The 24,060-nt window shown below is 43.7% G+C and overlaps 1 protein-coding gene across 1 annotated transcript in view; it reads right to left on the bottom strand.

The window, feature by feature from the left end:
- Nucleotides 1–24,060, bottom strand: part of xrcc4 (X-ray repair cross complementing 4) — a 407,425-nt gene that overhangs the window by 358,108 nt on the left and 25,257 nt on the right. The window contains exons 2-3 of the mRNA XM_033017231.1: nucleotides 12,361–12,519; nucleotides 1,721–1,908 (exon numbers count right to left, since the gene is read on the bottom strand). Coding sequence (XP_032873122.1) covers nucleotides 1,721–1,908; nucleotides 12,361–12,499 — 327 coding nt within the window. The 5' untranslated portion in view covers nucleotides 12,500–12,519. The remainder of the gene's footprint in view (nucleotides 1–1,720; nucleotides 1,909–12,360; nucleotides 12,520–24,060) is intronic.

The raw sequence follows: 24,060 nt of genomic DNA, 5'->3' as shown, positions 1-24,060 counted from the left end.
GACCATTTCAATAAAGACAAAACATCCTTCACAGGAAGAAATCTGCCTTGTTTACGACACCAGATTCACAACTGAAGCAGATCATTAAACGCCTCTTCTGTTGGGGTATGGGATACATATGGATAGACCATACAGTGCCAGACATAATAATAATAATAATAATAATGGATGGGATTTATATAGCGCCTTTCTAATACTCAAGGCGCTTTACATCGCATTATTCATTCACTCCTCAGTCACACTCGGTGGTGGTAAGCTACTTCTGTAGCCACAGCTGCCCTGGGGCAGGCTGACGGAAGCGTGGCTGCCAATCTGCGCCTACGGCCCCTCCGACCACCACCAATCACTCACACACATTCACACACATTCACACACAGGCAAAGGTGGGTGAAGTGTCTTGCCCAAGGACACAACGACAGTATGCACTCCAAGCGGGATTCGAACCGGCTACCTTCCGGTTGCCAGCCGAACACTTAGCCCATTGTGCCATCTGTCGTCCACATCCCATGAATAAAGACAAAATGAAAATGACACTCTAGTCAAGACTGAATTCCGACTAACTCTGTTTAGAATATTGAGATACTTAGAAACATAGGAAATAGGTGCAGGATTAGGCCTTCGAGCCAGCACCACCATTCAATAGGATCATGGATGATCATCCAGAATCAGTACCCCATTGCTGCTTTCTCTCCATATCCCTTGATTCCATTAGCCCAAGAGCTGTATCCAACTCTCTTGAATACATCTTGAATAAATATCCAAATATATTTTTAAAATATTTTTTTGCAACAAAAACATAACCTCTAAAATGACAATATTTTACAACTAATTAAATACCTTAAGTGTTACTACTATTTGTGACAGTAAGCTGTCTCGTCAAAATGAAAACAATTGGCAAAGGCATTAGAACCAACAAGAAACAAAGAGCAGGTGTAACTAGATTAGAAGAGTGGTGATGAGGAGAGGAAAGAGTCAGAAGGAATAACAATGGCAACCACTGAGATTACAAGACTCTTTAATTAAGAACTATTATCATCTTGCTAGAATTTGAATTGATAAAATCAATTGAGTTCTGACGCACAAATGATTATAAAATGACCTTGCATTTTTTACATCTTTGGGGAAAAGAAACAATACTTCTCCTGATCTTACATATGTTGACTGGGAAATTTGATTCAAGTATTATGGCTGAATTACTGAAGGAAAGAAATGTTGATTATTGATTGATTGATTATACCTTTAATAATCCTTTACAGGAAATTACAGTGCCACGACAGCTTCAAGACAGACATAACACCACACATTTCCTCAAATAGCTTCCATACTTAACAAGTTAAAATACAAGTTAAAATACAATTAATGAAAAATAGTGCAGTTATTTATGCGCATTATATAACCTTATAGCAGCTGGTAAACAGGACTTCCTATGTCTCTCAGTTTTGCACATTGGTGGTCCATTTTACAGCAATCCAAATCCCCCACTGCAAAATCAGGAGATACGGAGATATTCCTATACATCCTCCATGGCTCAGAAACACAATCATCCATTCATACTTTGAAATATAAATGCCGAAAACATTAATGAAATATTAATTTATACTCTGAAATATTAAAGTTTAAAACCAAATTAAAACTGAGCACGACAATTACAACTTTAATATTGCACTATTTTTATTAAAACATTCTTAATTTGATACAGAATAGTTATTTTGATACTTACTGAGATGTCTTGTGTGACCTTGTCATATGAGAAATGGAAAACGTCTCTTTCGCTGTCCTTTATAAAGTCAAAGCTGTAATTTTTAGTTTTTTCTTCCTGCATTGTTAATGCTCTTCGAAGGTCTTCAACATATTTTTCTCTGTCCATTTCAGCCTCATTTGCTTCTATTGTAATTTGATCACTCGACACTAGAAACAGAAATAGCAATTAATTATAGCAGATAACATACTAATAAACTTTCTGTCAGAATTTTCATTTAAAATTCAAGTCCAATTCTGTAAATTTTGGTGTAAAACAGTATCTCCAGTTCATAGTCATGATCTTCCAACTTCTATACAATACTCTGACTGATGAAGGCCAGTGCCAAAAGCCTTTTTGACCACCTTATCTACCTGCGACTCGACCTTCAAGGAACCATGCACCTGAACTCCCAGATCCCTCTGCTCTACAACACTATCCAGAGGCCTAGCATTTGGCGGCGCTGGTGAACGGCTGCGGCTCGCCTGCAGTCCGTTTGTTTTTACTTTTTTGTGTTGTTTCTTTCGTCTTGTTTAGTTAAGTTTTTGGTTTTTAGGTTTGTGTTATGTGAGGGGGGGGGTTGGGGGGTTGAAACAGGGCTTTCTGTCTCTCCCTTCGGGGGAATGCGACTTTCTTGTCGTATCCCCCTTCTCTGCCTCCGTCTGCGCTGAGGCCTAATGGCGGAGCTGGCGACCTCGAGGCTCCGGAATCAGAGCCTGTCAGGACTCGCCCTGGGCTCGCTCCCGTGAGGGCGGCCCGGCTCGGGGCTGGAACGGCGCTCCCGTGAGGGGCTGAGACGCTCCCGTGAGGGCGGCCCGGCTCGAGGGTAACGGCGCTCCCATGAGGGCGGCCTGGCTCGAGGGTAACGGCGCTCCCGTGAGGGCGGCCCGGCTCGAGGGCAACGGCGCTCCCGTGAGGGCGGCCCGGCTCGAGGGTAACGGCGCTCCCGTGAGGGCGGCCCAGCTCGAGGGTAACGGCGCTCCCGTGAGGGCGGCCAGGCTCGAGGGTGGAATGCCGCACACGTGAGGGCGACCCGGCTCGCGGCTGGAACGGTGCTCTGGTGGCTGAGACGGCGTTCTGGCGGCGGCGGCCTGAGTCCGGGGTTCGGCCGCGGGCCAGTGGACGACGTCGTCAACAGCTGTGTCCGCTGGACTGGAGGGCGGCAGCTTCGACCACCCCGGGCCGCGGAGTTTGAACCGGCCTGTTCACGGAGCTCGGTGAGCCGCGGGACTGACTTACTATCGCCTGGTGGGGTATCGCCTCAGCGCAGAGGGAGAAGAGACAGCAGCCCTAAGATTTTTGCCTCCATCACAGTGAGGAGGTGTTTGGTGGACTCACTGTGGTGGATGTTAATTTGTGTTTACTGTCTGTTCTGTTGTTTATTATTGTATGTATGGCTGCAGGTAACGACATTTCGTTCAGACCGTAAGGTCTGAATGACAAATAAAGGATCTAATTCTAATTTACTGTGTAGGTCTTGCCCTTGTTCGACGTTCCAAAATGCAACACCTCACACTTCTCTGTATTAAATTCCATCAACCATTCCTCAGCCCACCTGGCCAATCGATCAAGGTCCTGCTGCAATCTTTCACAACCATTGTCAAGTCTTCTAATGTTTTTGCAGTTTCCCCGCTTGAAAGGGATTTGATTTATCTACCCCGAAATGATGAACTGGATTCACTCAGACCAAACACTTCTTTTCCACCTTTTTTATTTTCTCCTTCTTTTATTTTGGCAGATTAGTTTTTATCAGTTTTGGTCTTTATCAGTTTTGGTCTTTAACAGTTTTGGTCTTTAACAGACACCACCAATATCAACACGTTAGCCAGACAAGTTTCTCAGCTTTTAAAGGGTTAAACAGAGTCTCTGGGGCTGCAGTCTTCGACTCAGTCCATTTAGAGTTCAGTCCTTACCGGCTGCCAATCGGGTCTGTAGAAAATCAGTCCTGCTTGCCTTTTCTGGCTCTCGCGGCAGTCTTTTCGGACAGTCCTTTTGATTTACTGTTCAAGTTCTCTGCTCGCAAGATTCTTGTCTCTCCTTCACTGGCTTCTGGTGCTCTGTGCCCTTTTGACCCCCATGCAGAACTCGGCAGGCTGGGGTTCCGCCCACTTTAATCACTGTCTCGTGATTTCAATTGTAGCATTTTTCTGCACCTGTTCTTTCATTTCAGTTTGACTTGACAACCATCTTCACTGTCGGCAAAACCACCCACTTTTGTATCATCGGCAAACGTGCTAATCTTGCCCTGTACGTTCTCATCCAAATCATTGATGTAGATGACAAACAGTAACGGGCCCAGCACTGAACCCTGAGGCACACCACTAGTCACAGGCCTCCAGTCCGAGAACAAACCTTCCACCATCACCCTCTGCTTCCTTCCATGGAGCCAATTTGCTATCCATTCAGTAATCTCTCTTTGGATCTCATACAATCTAACCTTCCAGAGCAGCCTACCATGCAGAACCTTGTTGAATGCCTTACTGTAATCCATGTACACAACATCTACAGCTCTGCCCTCATCGACCTTTTTGGTCACGTCTTCAAAAAAATCAATCAGATTTGTGAGACATGATCTCCCACGTTCAGAACCATGATGACTATCCCTAATCAGCCCTTGCCCATCCAAATGCCTGTATAACCTATCGCTCAGAATACTCTCCAGTAACTTTCCAACTGCAGATATTAAGCTCACCGGCCTATAGTTCCCAGCATTTTTCCAGCAACCCTTCTTGAAAAATATTTACTACCCTCCAGTCTTCCAGCATCTCTCCTGTATTTAAGGACGACTCGTAAATTTCAACCAGGGCTCCTGCAATTTCCTCTCTAGTTTCCCGCAATGTCCTCGGATATATCTGATCAAGCCCTGGAGATTTGTCTACCTTCATACACGACAGCACCTTCAGTACCTCTTCGACGGTAACACTGACTGCTCTCAAGACACTTCCATTGAATGCCCCAACTTCCTCCATTCTACTGTCTTTCTCCTCAGTAAATGCAGAGGGGACCTTGCCCATTTCCTGTGGCTCCACACAGAGGTGACCGCTTTGAGTCCTGAGAGGTCCCACCCACTCTCTAGTTACCCTATTACCCCTTATGTATTTATAAAATATTTTGGGATTGTCCTTGAAGCATTTTTCTGCACCTGTTCTTTAATTTCAGTTTGACTTGACACCTCCCACTCGATCTTCCAATGGAACCACTTGGGAGTTCGACGCTTTAAAGTCAAACTTTGAAGTCTAGGTTTGATGGGGTCTTTATAGGCTACCAGTCGATCTGTTGTGGTGCTTGGGAAAGTTGTGCCCCATTGCGCAGCACAAAAAATGTATTTTAGAGCATTTTCTTGTTTTCTTATTTTAATGACTCCTGTCAAAGAGATGGCCTCCCACTTTGGATTGTTTAGGGCTTTGTTCTTGCCAAGAAACCTCTTCGCTGCTCTCCAAATCCATGCGACTGTCTTGATTAGTCGAGTTAGAATGCTGTACCGCTTGACATCAACAAGGTTCTGAATAGCTGACCCTGCAGGTGGTCTCTTTGGGCTTGTTGGTTCCGGTTCTTGGTTCTCTACTTTGGCCCTTGATAGTGCTGCAACAAAAGCTTTCTTCTGTAACTTGTTGATGTTCTCTCTGGCAGTGGCAGCCAGTTCTTTAGCTGATTTTATTGGCCACTCACTCACAGGCAATACCAGGAACTTCGGTCCATTTTGCCACTCCGAATACTGATCAAGGTCTTGAGGGCTGGCACCTCTGGTGATTACATCAGCGATGTTTTGTGGGCCAGGAATCCACCGCCAGTCCTGAATGTTGGTGCTTGTTTGAATCTCTCCAATCCGATTGGCGAAGAATGTCTGAAATCCGTAGCTTTCTCGCTGTATTGCACCAAGGATTGTTTGGCTATCCACAAGATGATACCACTTCTCCACTTGAATTTGACTGTGTAGCTCAAAATACTTCTTTAAGCGTGAGGCGAACACTGCTCCGCACATCTCTGCTTTAACAGCGTCTCCTCTGTGGTCCAAGGGAGTTAACTTGGCCTTGGATTCCACAAGTCTGACAATTGGGCCATGGTCTGAATCCCATCTCAGGTACATCACTGCCCCGTAGGTGTGCTCACTTCCGTCAGAAAAGGTGATTCCCAAGGGTTCAGTTGCGGAGCAAGAAGGAGTCAGTGCCCTGACGAACTTGACTTTTCCAAGTTGTACGTACTCTTCAAAGAGCTTAATTGCATCCTCCCTGAGTCCATCTGAGAGTGCCGTGTCCCATGTGTCTCTGACCGAACAGCTTCCCTCTTTTGCTTCTTGGAAAGCTCTGCGTACCAGAATCGCTCCCTTTTGCTTAACAGGAGCCACTATGCCGATGGGGTCATATAGCCCTGCTACCTGGCTGAGAAGCTCTCTTTTTGTTAGGGGATTTGGTGTCTGAGTTTTGATTTGCTCTTGTAGAAGGCTTTGACCAAGCCGCATCTTTTTCTTTCTCTTGGAGAAATTGATTCCCACCATAACGTGGAGCATGTCCTCTTCAACAATGTAGCCCAGACCAAGTGCCTTGTTATCATCATCATGCATTTGGTTTGGTAGGATCATGCTTTTTGTTTTGCTTTTCTTTAAAGCATCACTGTCCTCCTTCCTCCCACTTTGGCCAGACAGAACCCAAGGCTTGAGCTCAAACCCACCAGCTTTTAGGATTCGTTCCACATTTGCTGTGATGATTCTCAACTGGTCAAGGCTGTTGTGAGATGTGAGGATGTCGTCAACATAGCTGTCTTTCTGGAGTACTTGCTGCTCATCCTTGAGGTGGGTAAAAGAAGGAAGATTAGCAGTCTCACGCATTGCCAACTGTGCAATGCACCCCGCAGGTTTGTCTCCGATGTTCACTCTTGTGATAGCATACTCTCCCAGCTCCTCGTCCTCGGAATCTCGCCAGAGGAATCTGTGTAAGTGTACTTCACGGTCCTCCAACCAGACTGAGTTATACATCTTCTTTATGTCTCCTAGAGCAGCATAGATTCCGCCTCTGAATCTGAGGAGGACGGCGCGAATTTGGTTGAGGACGTCTGGACCTTTCATCAGCAAATCATTTAAGCTGACACCATTGCACTTTTGGCTGCTGTTCCACACTAGTCTCACTGGGGTTGTGACAGAGTGGGGGTTTGGAGCAATAAGGTGACTCACATACCACACTGGTCCCTTCCAGTTTGCAATCATGTCTTCGGACAATTTGATTGCAGCCTTTCGGTCCACCATGTCGTGCACCTGAGCTGTGTAGGCACTTTTCCATTCAGGTTCTCTGGATAGCTGCCTCTCCGTCCTGAGAAATGTGGCTTCCACTGTCCTTTTATTATTTGGTAGAGAAGCTGGGTCTTCCAACCAAGGATAGCTAGCATGCCAATGTGGGTCTTTACTGTGACGGTCTCCTGTTACGTAGGTGAGGCCTTCCCTTACCACTTCGAGCTCTCTCTCTTCAGCAAGAGTCATTTCTTTTCCGCCTGGCTGGCAGTTTCCACAGCAGCAACCCCCGCACTTTGGCTCGCATGCTGCTCCAATGCTATCCCACTTCCACCAATCCAAGAAGTCCCGATTGGCGGTTGATGTGCGTGACTTCTGAACTTTGACGGCGACCTGTCCGTTTGGTGAAAGTTCCTCAGGGACTGGGGCAGTGAGCTCCTCATACTTTAAAGCAGCTGCTCTCATTGATCTTGCGAAGTGTGTTTTGGACATGTGGGCTGACATGGTAAGCTTCTCAAACAGCTCAGGATGACAACCTCCAACAGTCTTTCCCAGTGGTCCATCCCACAGAATGAGATCTCCAACAGTTCTAATCCTCTGAGGCGCTAGCTGACCTTCTCTATGGCTTATGAGCAAATGTATCTCTTTTGGTCTCACAAGTTCCTCAAGTGGGACGTCTGGAAAGAACTTTTGCAGCTGCTGTGGTGTCACATGTTTGTGAACATCTGCAATGCTGTCCAATCCATAACAAACTAACTGGTGCGACTTGAGTGTGCCCTTGGGAGTCTTCACTCGGATCTTTAGAAGGTAGCGCATCGTCTCTACGTGGACCTTCATCCCCCCAACTCCATGGACGATAAGCGTGATGTCTTCACTCCTAAGGTTCAGTCTACTCGCAGCCTTGTGAGTTATGTAGTTGGTATCTGAAGCCAAGTCAATTAATGTCCCAACCTTTTGTCCAGCATTTGCTATGACCTCCAAAAGCATCATAATCACTGGATGCTCTTGCAGTCCACCTTCCTTTAGGAGGCTTGGTCTCAATTGATTTTGTCATCAGTGGATTTTTAATAGCGCCTGTGTCTCCGAGATCGCTCAAGTCATTAAGCGCCTTTTCCACACCTTGAATTAATTCCACTATTTTACGTGGCTGATGTCCTCTGACAGGTGGGATTCCCTGAAGCTCCTCCACTATCTCAACAGCAATAGCTGTTTGATTTCCAAACCGGTTCTCTAGGACACGAAAGATATCATCTGCAGTGTTATAACTTGTGAGGCGGAGGTCTCTTGTAATTTTGTCCTCCAGACTGTCCAGCAATTGAACCTTCTTCACCTCATTTGATCCAGTGGGTTCACCTTGCTTTTGCAGTGCTTCCCAATCCTTCCTCCATCTATAAAAGTCACGCTTGTTTCCAGTAAACTTAGGAAGGGCCGTGGGCCTCAGTCTGATGGCTGGTGAAGGTTAATTGAAAGCTTTCGCCGCTTGTGCTAATCCTTCAGCGTCCTTCTTTATTCTTGCCTGTATGAAGTCAGCCTTCCTGGAAACCAGCTTGGGGACGAGAAGCTCGAGTGTTCTTAGGTGTTTCTGGAAGCTCTCTTGCTCATCCAGAGGGACCCAACGTTTCCACCGACTATACGTCTCCTTTGCAGTCTCTACCAGTTTCTGCAGGTGGTTAAGCATGAATTCATATGCTTCTTGGTTGCTATTTGATGGTGCGGTGGCAGCAGCAAGTTCACATGCACCATCTGCTGTCTGTAGTGAGGTGGATAATTCAACATTTCCAAAGTTTGCCCATAGAGTGTCCTGGATGAGCCCTTTGACCTCTTTTAGTTTCGACTCACACTCCTTTGCAGTCTTTGCCAGGTCGGCATTTTGCTGTTCAGTTAACACAGTTTCTTCATCTGCGTCCAGCTCCGCCTCCAGCTCTGCAATGAGTCCAGCCTCCACATCGTCATTGGCTTCCATGACTTTTTCGGCCTCCTGCATGAGTTTGTTGAAATTGTTCCTGAGCTCCTCTTCAGACATTTCTTCATGGTTTCTAATGATGCTGTTAACAAGACGAGAGAATGCCCGTTTTGCTGTTGTCCTCTTCAGCTTGAGCTGCTCAGCTGACTTTCCAGCAACTTCATCAGCCATGTTTTATCTTGACTTAACTGTCTCTTTTCCAGGTTTCCAGATCTCCTGGCCCCACCCGGTTTTTCACTGTTAAGTCTTCTACTGTTTCCAGATCTCCTGGTCACAGCGGTTTTTCACTGTCAAGTCTTCTAATGTTTTTGCAGTTTCCCCGCTTGAAAGGGATTTGATTTATCTACCCCGAAATGATGAACTGGATTCACTCAGACCAAACACTTCTTTTCCACCTTTTTTATTTTCTCCTTCTTTTATTTTGGCAGATTAGTTTTTATCAGTTTTGGTCTTTATCAGTTTTGGTCTTTAACAGTTTTGGTCTTTAACAGACACCACCAATATCAACACGTTAGCCAGACAAGTTTCTCAGCTTTTAAAGGGTTAAACAGAGTCTCTGGGGCTGCAGTCTTCGACTCAGTCCATTTAGAGTTCAGTCCTTACCGGCTGCCAATCGGGTCTGTAGAAAATCAGTCCTGCTTGCCTTTTCTGGCTCTCGCGGCAGTCTTTTCGGACAGTCCTTTTGATTTACTGTTCAAGTTCTCTGCTCGCAAGATTCTTGTCTCTCCTTCACTGGCTTCTGGTGCTCTGTGCCCTTTTGACCCCCATGCAGAACTCGGCAGGCTGGGGTTCCGCCCACTTTAATCACTGTCTCGTGATTTCAATTGTAGCATTTTTCTGCACCTGTTCTTTCATTTCAGTTTGACTTGACAACCATCTTCACTGTCGGCAAAACCACCCACTTTTGTATCATCGGCAAACGTGCTAATCTTGCCCTGTACGTTCTCATCCAAATCATTGATGTAGATGACAAACAGTAACGGGTCCAGCACTGAACCCTGAGGCACACCACTAGTCACAGGCCTCCAGTCCGAGAACAAACCTTCCACCATCACCCTCTGCTTCCTTCCATGGAGCCAATTTGCTATCCATTCAGTAATCTCTCTTTGGATCTCATACAATCTAACCTTCCAGAGCAGCCTACCATGCAGAACCTTGTTGAATGCCTTACTGTAATCCATGTACACAACATCTACAGCTTTGCCCTCATCGACCTTTTTGGTCACGTCTTCAAAAAAATCAATCAGATTTGTGAGACATGATCTCCCACGTTCAGAACCATGATGACTATCCCTAATCAGCCCTTGCCCATCCAAATGCCTGTATAACCTATCGCTCAGAATACTCTCCAGTAACTTTCCAACTGCAGATATTAAGCTCACCGGCCTATAGTTCCCAGCATTTTTCCAGCAACCCTTCTTGAAAAATATTTACTACCCTCCAGTCTTCCAGCATCTCTCCTGTATTTAAGGACGACTCGTAAATTTCAACCAGGGCTCCTGCAATTTCCTCTCTAGTTTCCCGCAATGTCCTCGGATATATCTGATCAAGCCCTGGAGATTTGTCTACCTTCATACACGACAGCACCTTCAGTACCTCTTCGGCGGTAACACTGACTGCTCTCAAGACACTTCCATTGAATGCCCCAACTTCCTCCATTCTACTGTCTTTCTCCTCAGTAAATGCAGAGGGGACCTTGCCCATTTCCTGTGGCTCCACACAGAGGTGACCGCTTTGAGTCCTGAGAGGTCCCACCCACTCTCTAGTTACCCTATTACCCCTTATGTATTTATAAAATATTTTGGGATTGTCCTTGATGCTACCTGCCAGAGCTATCTCCTGGCCCCTTTTTCCCCTTCTGATCTCTTTTTTCAGTTTACTCCTTAGTTCCCAAAACTCCTCCAGGGATGAACTTGGTCCCAGCTGCCTATACCTGTCCCATGCATCCTTCTTGTTTTTGACCAATGCCTCAATTTCCCTCGTCATTCAAGCTTCCTTACGTTTGCCTGCTTTGCCCTTCACTCTAATGGGGCCGTATATATCCTGAGCTTTCATCAGCACACATTTAAAAACATCCCACTCGGCCGATGTTTCTGTTTCACCAAGAAAGACACAAAATGCTTGAGTAACTCAGCGGGACAGGCAGTATCTCTGGTGAGAAGGAATGAGTGACATTTCGGGTTGAGACCCTTATTCAGACTCTTATTCTTCAGATCTGAAGAAGGATCTTGACCCAAAATGTCACCCATTCCTTCTCTCCAGAGATACTGCCTGTCTGCTGCGTTACTCCATTTGTGTCTATCTTCGATTTAAACCAGCATCTGCCGTGCCTTCCTGCACTCCTTGTTTCTCCAATTGTGTGTAATAAGCCCCTCCTTTGGACATCCCTTTTGATTCAGTTGTTTATCCTTCAAGGTATCAGCCTTGCACCAGACCAGGCCACAGCCTTTCTGCATTGGTCTTCCACTACTACTGCAAATAATGGTTTGAAGTAAAGTAATTCAGAATCTTAACAAGAATAAGAAAGCCTGAAGAAAGGTCTCGACCCAAAACGTCACCCATTCCTTCGCTCCAGAGATGCTGCCTGTCCCACTGATTTACTCCAGCATTTTATGTCTATCTTCAGTGCAAACCAGCATCTGCAGTTCCTTCCTACACAAGAGATCCTGCACGCTTGCTAAGTGAAGGGCCTGCTCAGGGAAAAGAGTGACTTGTTCAATGGTAGTCTGGAAGGGTAAGATGAGATATTGACAAGGTATTTGGTCGTTAATGATCAAAGATGAGGCAGTAACTGGCAGTATGGGACGACAGATGGCACAATGGGCTAAGTGTTCGGCTGGCGACCGGAAGGTGGCCGGTTCGAAACCCGCTTGGAGTGCCTACTGTCGTTGTGTCCTTGGGCAAGACACTTCACCCACCTTTGCCTGTGTGTGAATGTGTGTGAATGTGCGTGAGTGATTGGTGGTGGTCGGAGGGGCCGTAGGCGCAGAATGGCAGCCACGCTTCCGTCAGTCTGCCCCAGGGCAGCTGTGGCTACAGAAGTAGCTTACCACCACCGAGTGTGACTGAGGAGTGAATGAATAATGCGATGTAAAGCGCCTTGAGTATTAGAAAGGTGCTATATAAATCCCATCCATTATTATTATTAGTATGCTAGGAAATAGACTGAAAAATGGAAAACTGATTTGGTGAAACAATTTGAAGGGTTACTAAAGAATAGAGCCTTTCAGTTGAGACAGGTGGTGGGGGGGGGGGGTCATAACTCTAACGCAAGGTGATGATTACAGCAAGCATATTTATTTGGGAGCAATCTTCTAATTTCTGATTACCATGCTGAAGTGCATGCAACAAGGTTAGAGACACTGGTACTGACAACAAATCTTATCCAGAGAACAAAGATGTGATTTTTGCAACGGAACAAAAATAAGTATACTGTACCTTTTCCACTCCAAGCGTGTTCTCCATTGCAGAGAATTATTGTGAAACCATTTCCCAGATCTTCATCCCAACTCATCTTCAGATAGTGCACGATGTCTGGAGTTGACAGCGGCCAGATTCTGCAAATACGTGTTTCCATCACTTTGGTTGATTTGGTTTCTAAAATAGAAGACGGGAGTTGGCTGAAACATCCACACTGCAGGCAATAATAATAACGTTCAAGAAAGCATAGCAATGCCTCTACATTAGGAGGTTCGGCATGTCCCCAACAACCCTCATCAACTTCTAAAGATGAGTTGTGGATAGTATTTTATCGGGAATTCGTCACAGTATGGTTTAGGAACAGCTCCATCCAAGACCGCAAGAAACTGCAGAGAATTGTGGACGTAGCCCAGACGATAACACAAACCAATCTCCGTTCCATTGACTCCATCTACACTTCGCGCTGCCTCAGCAAGGCCATCAGCATAAACAACGACCAGTCTCACCCCGGTCAATCCCTCTTCTCCCTTCTGGCAAGAAACCTAGAAAATAGGTGCAGGAGTACGCCATTCAGCCCTTCGAGCCTGCATCGCCATTTAATATGATCATGGCTGATCAACCAACTCAGTATCCTGTACCTGCATTCTCTCCATACCCCCTGATCCCTTTAGCCACCAGGGCCACATCTAACTCCCTCTTAAATATAGCCAAAGAACTGGCCTCAACTACCTTCTGTGGCAGAGAATTCCAGAGATTCACCACTCTCTGTGTGAAATTTTTTTTTTCTCATCTTGGTCCTAAAAGACTTCCCCCTTATCCTTAAACTGTGACCCCCTGTTCTGGACTTCCCCAACATCGGGAACAATCTTCCTGCATCTAGCCTGTCCAACCCCTTAAGAATTTTGTAAGTTTCTATAAGATCCCCCCTCAATCTTCTAAATTCTAGCGCGTACAAGCCGAGTCTATCCAGTCTTTCTTCATATGAAAGTCCTGCCATCCCAGGAATCAGTCTGGTGAACCTACAGAAGAACGGTGAAGAGATACAGAAACGCATACTTCCAGATTCAGGGAGTTTCATCCCAGTTGTTATCAGGCAACTTAATTGTCCTCTCACCAGCTAGAGTGTGGGCCTGACCACCCATTTACCTCATTGGAGACCTTTGAACTAGCTTTAATCAGACTGTTTCTTACACTAAATATTGTATCCTTTATCTGTACACTGGATGGCTTGATTGTAATGTATAGTCTTTTCTTTGACTGGATAGCACACAACAAAAGCTTTTCACTATACCTTGGTGCACGTGTCAATAATCAACTAAACTAATACTGGAACTATGAGACAATACAATTTCTTCCCACATGGTTTTATTTATATTAACAAAGTTCCAGAGAGGTCACAGCTGTAGTCCTGACTATTTATTTATGATACAGTATTTACAGATTGAGGAGAGTTTAACAATTTATCCAAATAGTTCAGGTCTGTTGAATTCCATTCATTAACAAAATAAGCCTTTCGAGGAACTTGTTTATCCACTCAAATTAGTCAAAAATTTCCAACATAAGTTCTGAATGTGCTCCATTGCCAAACATCTCAGTGTTTTGATTTTTTGCTTGAATGTTTACAAATGTCAGAGGCATTTTAGTAATAATGAAGATCTTCGACAGTCTTGAACTAACATCACCCATTTGTTTTCTTCAGAGATGCTGCCTGACCTGCTGAGTTACTCTGGCATTCCGTGTCTATCTTTGGTTCAGGCTGGGGTCTAATTTGACCGAGTGATAAGGAATAGCCATACATGGTAAAGTCAGAAAAAATGAGCACGTTCAGAGCTGATGTTCTAAGATCCTTCACGGTGGTTTAGACTATCAAGCTTGGAAGTACTCACAAAATCTTTGGCCAGTTGTGGCAATGCATTTAATAATTTCTTGTTGATCAAGAAGACTGCTATGTTAAATATATTGTTGAATTTGAAAGTATTGCTTGAGATGTTTCTAGATACATAGAGAGTAGTGATTCATGAAACTACTGGAACTTTCCTACCTGGTGCTACCTATCCTTGGACCATGATGCCATAGATGAGATAATCTCACAGACCATTTCTGATTTCATCACTTCTGGCTGTCCGCCTTCCACAGCCTCCAACCTTTTTGTTTCCCATCCCCACACAGCCCAGTTTTACATTCTGAGCCCACTGAGTTACTCCAAACTATCCTTCAGATTTCTTTATATTTTCAGCATAAAGCAAAATTCAGCCAACATTGTTTGCTCAAGCCCAGAAGTTGTTCTCTGAAGATCTTTCCTGGTCCGAGAACACGAACGCAATTATCAAAAAAGATCATCAGCGCCTCTACTTCCTGAGAAGATTACGGAGAGTCGGTTTGTCAAGGAAGACTCTCTCTAACTTCTACAGGTGCACAGTAGAGAGCATGCTGACCGGTTGCATCGTGGCTTGGTTCGGCAATTTGAGCGCCCTGGAGAGGAAAAGACTACAACAAGTAGTAAACACTGCCCAGTCCATCATCGGCTCTGACCTTCCTTCCATCGAGGGGATTTATCGCAGTCGCTGCCTCAAAAAGGCTGGCAGTATCATCAAAGACCCACACCATCCTGGCCACACACTCATCTCCCTGCTACCTTCAGGTAGAAGGTACAGGAGCCTGAAGACTGCAACAACCAGGTTCAGGAATAGCTACTTCCCCACAGCCATCAGGCTATTAAACCTGGCTCGGACAAAACTCTGATTATTAAAAACCACTTTCTGCTATTTGCACTTTATCAGTTTATTTATTCATGTGTGTATATATTTATATCACGGTATATGGACACATTTATCTGTTTTGTAGTAAATGCCTACTATTTTCTGTGTGCTTAAGCAAAGCAAGAATTTCATTGTCCTATACAGGGACACATGACAATAAACTCACTTGAACTTTAATTTGAACTCACTTGAACTTGTTCCCGGATGTGAAACATTCTGAATCAAAGATGCTATTTCAAACTTTAATCCAATCTAGCACAGAAGAGGGCTAATCTATCTCAAGCCTCAACTTCTCCATTCTACATCATTCCTCTGTAATAGCCATTACGTCAACACATCTACACTTCATGCTGCCTGACCAAAGAAAGAGACAAAATGCTGGAGTAACTCGGCCGGTCAGACAGCATCTCTGGAGAACAAGAATGGGTGATGTTTTGGGCGCTTTTGGGGCCTTTCTTCAGACTGATTGCAGGAGGGGTGCAAGAAATAACTGGTTGTAGGGGGACCATCTGAGGTCATCTGTAGCTGGCCATGATTTGTCCAGCCCCTTCTCTTGTCCAGCTTTTTTTTCCTCAGTCTGAAGAAGGATCCCAACCCGAAACATTACCGATCCACGTTCTCAAGTGATGTTGTCTGACTTGCAGAGTTACTTCAGCATTTTGAGTCTTTCTTTGGCTAGATAATAACTTTTTTGTGTGTGCTAGTTTAGTTTAGTGTCATGTCTACTGAGCTACATTGAAAAGCTTTTATTTTGTGCGCCATCGTCAGCATAAAAACTGTATCTTTCCCCCTTCGCTTTTGTACCTCATTTGTCACAAACCCACACAGGCTCAGCTTTTTTTGTTGGGTATGATTTTAATGACAACTGCCCAAAATCGAGGCATGTTGTTCAAGCCTCATTACATGCCCATTTTCAAAACTTTTCCATATGAATTGATAGTCTCACCCTATAATTTGAGCTATAAATGCTCCTGATGCTGCTTGTGCAGTTTATGTATTACTATTTCCACGTTATTGGTGATTTTTAATGTTGGATTATAGGATTGCCTTCTAAATGGTATTCAATAATAAGAACACAGTAATTATGGTGCATAACATAAAACTTTGTTCCTTCACAAAAAATAGTCAAGTGGCTGCTATTCATATCATATTTCCAGTAGCATACACAGAGAAATGTAAAAATTAGTGAGGATATTTATAAAGAGCATAAAAATAAGTGGTATTTTGAGCTTCAATATAATAGGCTTAGATTGGCACGGGTTTAAAAGAACTGACCAAAATTTGTGCTTGTATTTATAAAGATCAGCATGGAGCTGAAATGAAATGAAATTCTGTCAACAAAGAGCTTTCAATTGACTGAAACAGACAAAAGTACATTGAGGAGACTTCTTAGGTTGATTGTAACTAATAAAGACCATCACAGTGAATGTTAATAAACCCTCAGTCTCAGCTGGTTGGCACATGCAATGAAACTAATGATTTACAAGTCTGGGATGTGGCGAGACTGCTATCACCTGCAGCCTGGATATAGAACTTCAATTCTTCAATGGTGCAATGTAGTTATCCAAATTACTTCATTTGCCACACAAAAAAACAAAAAGAAATACTGATGATCTTCTAGATTCAATCCATTTTACTGTGGTGGCACTAATAGTTATTGCAATGCTGCCCCCATTCATGGGGTTGGCATGAATAAAGAATTAATGGAGGTCAGTCACTGATTTGTGAACAGGAACCAACAAGATGTGATACAAAACAAATGTTGATCATGTTTTGTCGATAATTCCTATTTACACGTACATAGACATATAAATAACTTATCAGGAATGAATAAGTTATTGTCCAAATTAATCACAACCAAGCAATGTAATTTTCAACCATAAATTCATCATTTGTCAGTTACGCGATGAAATTGATTTGCACAAAATATGTCATTCAGGAATCCATATCGTTTCCATTTTCCAGAAAATGAAATTTGTTTTTCCAATATAATATTTTAAATCTATCAAAATCCATTGCGTTAATATTTGGATTCAAGAGGAGGCTATTTGTCTGGAAATGGAGCTAAAAATACCGGGGTTTTTACTTTCATAAATATACATAGACTCTCTATACATTATCTGCTTCTCATGGACTCAGCATATGCAACTGCTTGTAAAATTCTTATGTTAGCGTTGTAAAGGGCATTGATACAATGGCCACCAAAAACAGTAGATGGATCTCCAGCTTCACCTGTCTGAGTAAGATACCTATGGCAGCTTTACATACAGCTTGAGAGTCTGAGCTGCAAGATTCAGTCAATGACTCAGAAACATAGAAACATAGAAAATAGGTGCAGGAGGAGGCCATTCGGCCCTTCAAGCCAGTACCGCCATTCATTGTGATCATGGCTGATCGTCCCCTATCAATAACCCGTGCCTGCCTTCTCCCCATATCCCTTGACTCCACTAGCCCCTAGAGCTCTATCTAATTCTCTCTTAAATCCATCCAGTGACTTGGCCTCCACTGCCCTCTGTGGCAGGGAATTCCATAAATTAACAACTCTCTGGGTGAAAAAGTTTCTGCTCACCTCAGTCTTAAATGGCCTCCCCTTTATTCTAAGACTGTGGCCCCTGGTTCTAGACTCGCCCAACATTGGGAACATTTTTCCTGCATCTAGCTTGTCCAGTCCTTTCATAATTTTATATGTTTCTATAAGATACCCCCTCATCCTTCTAAACTCCAGTGAATACAAGCCTAGTCTTTTCAATCTTTCCTCATATGACAGTCCCGCCATCCCAGGGATCAATCTCGTGAACCTACGCTGCACTGCCTCAATCACAAGGATGTCCTTCCTCAAATTGGGAGACCAAATTTGAGGTTTTACATTTTTATAAAATACAGTAGCCAAAGAAAATATCAAAACACAAAGATAATACCAAAATACAGATATAGGTAAATTTTGGTAATTTTCCAACAAAAAAGATTTGAGAAACAAACTTTACAAAATCGTCATTTTAATCAGAACTTGAGACAATCTTTAAACCATCACGACTTTCATGCAGCTAGCCAATTACCTCTCTGCGGCGTCGTCCCCCCCCCCCCCCATAGCCTTGCAAAGTTTGCACAGCCCATCGGTCCAATCCAAAACTTTGACTGAATCAATTCCATCACACTTTCAGGCAGTGCATCCCAAATTACGATATTTGAAATGAACTGTTTCTTCATGTTACCTCTGGTCCTTTTGTCAATCATCTTAAATCTGCATCTAATGTTAATGCACTCGGCCTGTGAATGGAAAGTTATGATGCCGGAAATATAAATATAAATTCTGGAAATACTCAACTCGTCAGACTGCATTTACGAAGAGGGAAGTAGGGTTAGTGATTCAGATTTTAAAAATCCAACCTTAACAGGAAAAATACAAAGTGATTGCATGGGATGAAAACATGTTAGCTGACAAGCAAAAACTGGCTTGTACAATATCGTGAAGAAAGGTGCGGGCACTTTGATGGGCAAATAAAAGTAGATTATCCAAATAGTGTAAAAGGACTGAGTGCTGGTATTCAAAGAGACCTTGGTATGCTTATCCAAGAAACACAGAAAACTGGCATGCAAGAGAACAAGTAATTTGGAAAGTAAATAAGATGTTGGCTTTTATTGCAAGAGGATGGAGTATGTAAGTAAGTTATGATGCAACTGTGTTCACACTTGAAGTACTGCATATGGTTGTGCTCTTCTTATTTAAGGGAGGGAGGATAGAACTGCACTGCAGGCAGGCAGAGAAAGATCATTTGATGGATTCGAGGTATGAAGAGGTTACGTTATGTGGAAGGATTAAGTAGATGGAGCCCAAAAGGAAGAAAACTTATTGAAACATATTCAGTACTGGAGTGGAGGGGAGAAAGAGTGCTGGTGGGGGAGACTTGACAGAAAAGATGTCAAGAGGAATTCCTCCGGTGGGGAATTGTTAAACTGGTGTGGATCAGCTGAGGAATAGTCAGGTTAACAATTTATGCCTGAGATGAGGAGCAAATTCCTTTCAAATCATTGGAAATATTTACCGCAGAAAGCCAGGAAGGTTGTCATGATCCATCTCAACCTTAAATATATCTAGATTTTTAGACTTTAGGAAAAACAAGGATTACGGGACCAAGTTGGAAGGTGGTATGAGATCCAAATTAGATCAGCAATGAATTTATTGAATGGCTGAACAGAATCAAGGGGCAATATCGTCATAGAAAACACCTTCAAGAAGGCATTCATCCCGTTTTGCCTCTGTTAAATCTCACCCTCCAGCACATGATTTGTAGACCTACCCATCTCAACTTTTCAAATGTATATCCAAGTTCTTATTAAATGTGATGAGGGGCTCTGCCTCTGCCTCTCCCTTGGTTTTTCACCCCATTGCCAATAGGCAAGATCCTTCCTCTTGCCTATTTGCCTTTCATAATATTGTATATATCCTCAATTAAGTCAGACCCCTATTCCAAAGAAAAAAAGTTGATCTAATTTTTATTTTCGACTATCTGACCCACTGGCTGTTTCCAGCGTTTGTTTCCATTACAATTGTTTTGATTTTTAAATTGTAACTCAGAATAGATTACAATAATTTACCATCCATCAAAGTCAAACCTACTGGTTTTCCCCCTTTCAGAACCACAAAACAACTTTAGCAATCCTCCAATTCTCTGGTATCCTATGGTCAAGATAGATTATAAAAATAATGTTCAGGACTTCTATTCATTCAACCCTTGATTCTTTCAATAATAAGGATCACGTTTCATGCTTGCCTAGTAATTTATCAATTTTAAAGGATCCTAAATTATTATATTATCGGTTGTTATATATTTATTTGTATATTATTGCATTAATGGGACTATTACTTCACATACCTCCATCTCTGATACACATAGTTTAACTGTTAGGCCTAATTTTTTCAGTAGTCAAACTACAATCTTTTATGTACTTACAAAATATCTTCGCGATTTTCTTGGATTCAATTCCCAGAATTTTTTTCAATCCCTGTCTTTGCCTTCCTAATCCCTCTTTCAATTTTCACTTTTATACTTCCTCTTCACGCATTCTGTGTTATTAAACTCTGGTGCATGGCATAAGCTTCCCTTTTTGGTCTTATCCCACAGCCTAGATTTGCCATACCACTGTTTCTCTTTGTGGAAACATGTTCACCTTGAACCCCTTCAATCTTCTTCCTCAATGTCTGCCACTATCCTGACAAACGAGGGCCTATTCTTGCTCAGGAAAGACACAAACTGCTGGAGTAAAGGGCCTGTCCCACTTGCATGCGATTGCGTGCATTTGGCGCAACCAACCAGAAGCGGAGGTCGCGCGTGACATCATTTACGCATATAAACGTGTTGTTATAAACCACGGATATGCACTTCTAAGCACAAAGCCTTCACTTCATTCACACTAAAGCAACGGCATTTTGAACTGGAAATTGTATTGGTGATTTGGTTTAGGCCAAAATGAGCTGTTATTGTGGACTGTGGGATGGCTTTGAAAAGTGGTGGACTGAGGTTGAAAATTCTAATCAACTGGGTGTAACACGAGAGATATTGAGAAATTCACAAATTCGGGTCATGACACTTAATTAACAATAATGAGGGAGGATGGATTTGGCTGCATGAAGCAGTCAGTCAAGAGTACTGTGGCCCTATTCAGGCTCGAGCTTAGCCTGTGTGATTAGAATGAGAATAATGGATTGGCTTCAAAAGTGCTGACTGATTTTGGGCATCGCACGGCATTTGGCGGTGACGTCATCACGCAACACCATGCGCTAGGCGTATGCCGTCAAGACTCTGCGTACTGCGTCAAGACGCTGCGTACGGCCGCAAGATTTCGGTCACTGCAGGAATTTCGGAGCCCCGCGCGATGTCGGGACCAGCCCCGCACAACTCCATACCCCTCCGCGCTTCTAAGTGGGACCGGCCCCGCGCGGCCGTACGGTGCCCGTACGCCTCAAGCGACCACGAGGTCGCGTAATTTGCGAGCCAAGGTCGCATAAATGGGACAGCCCCTTAACTCAGCGGGTCAGGCAGCATTCTGGAGAACACGGATAGGTGATGTTTCAAGTCGGGACCTTTCTTCACTCCTGCTCTTGTTTCTTATCTTTTTTAAGATGTTTCAGATTCAGCAATTAATTATCATGGTAATTAATTTTACAGATGCAAACCAACAATGAGGATCCTAGTAGCATTAAAACAAAGAAAGTTTCACATATTACACAAAGAGACAGTCACAGTTTGGACCCATGCAAGTTCCCCATGGCAACACTCACTTCTTCCAAATATTGCTCACTACTTAATGAATACTTCAAAACCATTGTGTTGGCAACCTATTAGTCCAACAAGAGGCCTGATAGGATTACACAACATGTCTCTCAGGAACAGAAGATAAAACACAAAAGCCACAGGCTAGTCTTTGAAACTGAATGTTGCTTTTAGTTATATGGGCAATAAAGACTGCGTTGATTTGTGTCCAAAGGAGTGTAATCGGAAATAATTTTAATTCAAACAAAACCACTGCTGTTGCGAAACGTCCAGTATCTTCGTCATTTGTATTATGTCCAACACTTTGTGTTGAGTAAATAATGTTTAGCTAATGAATATATATTTATTATGTCTCAGTATGTTAAATTGTAGTCAAATAACATAACCTATAGTTCACATCAAGATTTGTCTGGGGAAGTATTTGCTCACCCTGCCCTTGGACAGATTCAGTATATCTGGGGAAACGAGAATGTTGGGATACACTTTGATTAGTTTATTGTCATATCCACCATGATGCCATGAAATTCTTTTCACACATTAAGCTCGGAGAGTAAACAGATACAACAATAAATTCAACACCGAATGCAGCGGAGTGGTGCAAGGAAAGACACATTACAGACTAGTAAGTGTAAAGTCAGCTGTGGGGAAACTTTGCAGAAACCAGTTTCGAAAAGATACAAAAGCCGGGCACATATAAAGTATTGCAAAAAAATCACCATGCCTTTATGAAAGGGAAATGATGCCAAACAAACAAACAAACAGGAGATTTTTTGGGGATGTAACTGGCAAAATAAGCAAAAGATAACTATTGGACATAGTGTATTGGGACTTTCAGAAGGTTTTTGATAAGTCTGCAAAAATGGAGTCCAGGTTAATATGCTTGCATGGATTGAGAATTAGCTGATAAGGAGGAAACAGAGCGTAGAATAAATAGGTATTTTTCTAGGTGGCTGGCATTGGAGATTAGAGAGGTGCCAACAGGTCAAAGCTTGGGCAAGAACTACTCATAACATATATCAATGATTTTGATGAGGAAACCAAATGCATGTCTCTATGTTGAGGCCACACAAAGCTACCTGGGAGTGTGAACTATGAGATGGATGCCAGAAGATTTGGAGAAGTTGGGCAAATGGGCAAATGCAAAGCAGATGCAGGAGGAACAGAAATAAATCAGATGGATAGTTATAAATTGAAAAAATGAGGGGGAAAAAACTTAAATGCATGGTCAGTGAATATGTGTAGGAAGGAACTGCAGATGCTGGTTTAAAATGAACATAGACACAAAATGCTGGAGTTCGCTTGTGTGTCAGACGATGTTCTGCCATCGCTTTGCCACGGCCAGTGCCACATCTGTGCCTCTGCGGAGATCGTCTGCAGTGCATGCCTCTCCGCCACAAGTCAGTAGATGGGCCATTGTCTGTACCTCTCCACAGTTGCACTTGTCAGAGTTCGAGAGGCCCCACTTCTTCAGGTTGAGTCCGCAACGTCCCAGTACAATGCGGTGGCGGTTTAGGGCTGTCCAGATAGTATAAGGCAGGTGGTGTCCTGGTGCCATCTGTGGTTTGGTTTTGGTGCCTGGTACAGTTGGCACTAGTTCCATGAAGCTGTTCCGAATCTTCAGCCGTTTCTTGGCATGTTGGTGATTGTGCAAGGGGTGGCAGGGGTCTGTGTCCATATTGAAGCGTTCTACTGCAGCTGCCCGATCACGTCTTCGAGATGGTTCGTTGATGCCTGCCAGCTCGTACAGATGTTCAACCTCTGTCGGCTTCAAGCATCCTGTGGTTTTCATCCAGGCAGTGTTCAATGCAGCGTTCATGTGTGCATGTTTAGAGCAGCTCCAGATGGGGCTTGCATATTCTGCCACTGAGAAACAGAGCGCTGGAGTAACTAAGCAGGGCAGGCAGCATCTCTGGAGAGAAGGAATGGGTGACGTTTTGGGTTGAGACTGAAGAAGGCTCCAGCTTTTTGTGTCTATCTTTGGTCAGTGACTATTACTGAAAGCAAGCATTCAAGTGCACCAAACAATTAGAAAGACTAAAGGTTTATTGAAAGAGGATTTGGGTGCAGAAACAAAAAAGCTTGTTGGTGCTTTTTGAGACTGGTGCTTGGTGAGACTGCATTTGCATGCAGTTTGGTCTCCTTATCTGAGGAAGGATGTTCGTATCATGAAACAAGTGCAGGTTTATTGGACTGATTCTCAGGATTGCAAGGCTGACATACCCGGTGCGGGTTAGTGGCCACGGGGCTTACCATCGTCCGTCGGGGGCTCTAACATCGGAACCCCAGTTCGCCTAGACGCTGCAGTTGGACTGCTGGACCGCGGGTTGGTCTGCTTGAACCGCGGGGTTTAAAGGACACGGAGCCGGGGCCTAACATCGCCTGCCGTGGCTAAATGGCCATAGGACTTACCATCGTCCGCCGGGGGGCTTTAATATCGGAGCCCCAGTTCGCCTAGACGCCGCAGTTGGACCGCGGGTGAAGAATAAAGAGATAAGACTTTGCCTTCCATCACAGTGAGGAGGTGTTCGAGACTCACTGTGATGGATGTTGATGTAAACTGTGTTAAGTGTGGGTCTTGGGTTTTTTTGTAATGTAAAAAACTGTGGTAAATGTAATTTTGTACAAACCTAGGTTTGAATGACAATAAATAGCATTCCATTCCATTCCATTCCATACAAGGGACGATT

This window comes from Amblyraja radiata, chromosome 3, assembly GCF_010909765.2.
Source record: "Amblyraja radiata isolate CabotCenter1 chromosome 3, sAmbRad1.1.pri, whole genome shotgun sequence".
Lineage (NCBI taxonomy): Eukaryota > Metazoa > Chordata > Chondrichthyes > Rajiformes > Rajidae > Amblyraja > Amblyraja radiata.
This window is presented reverse-complemented; position numbering and strand designations above follow the sequence as displayed.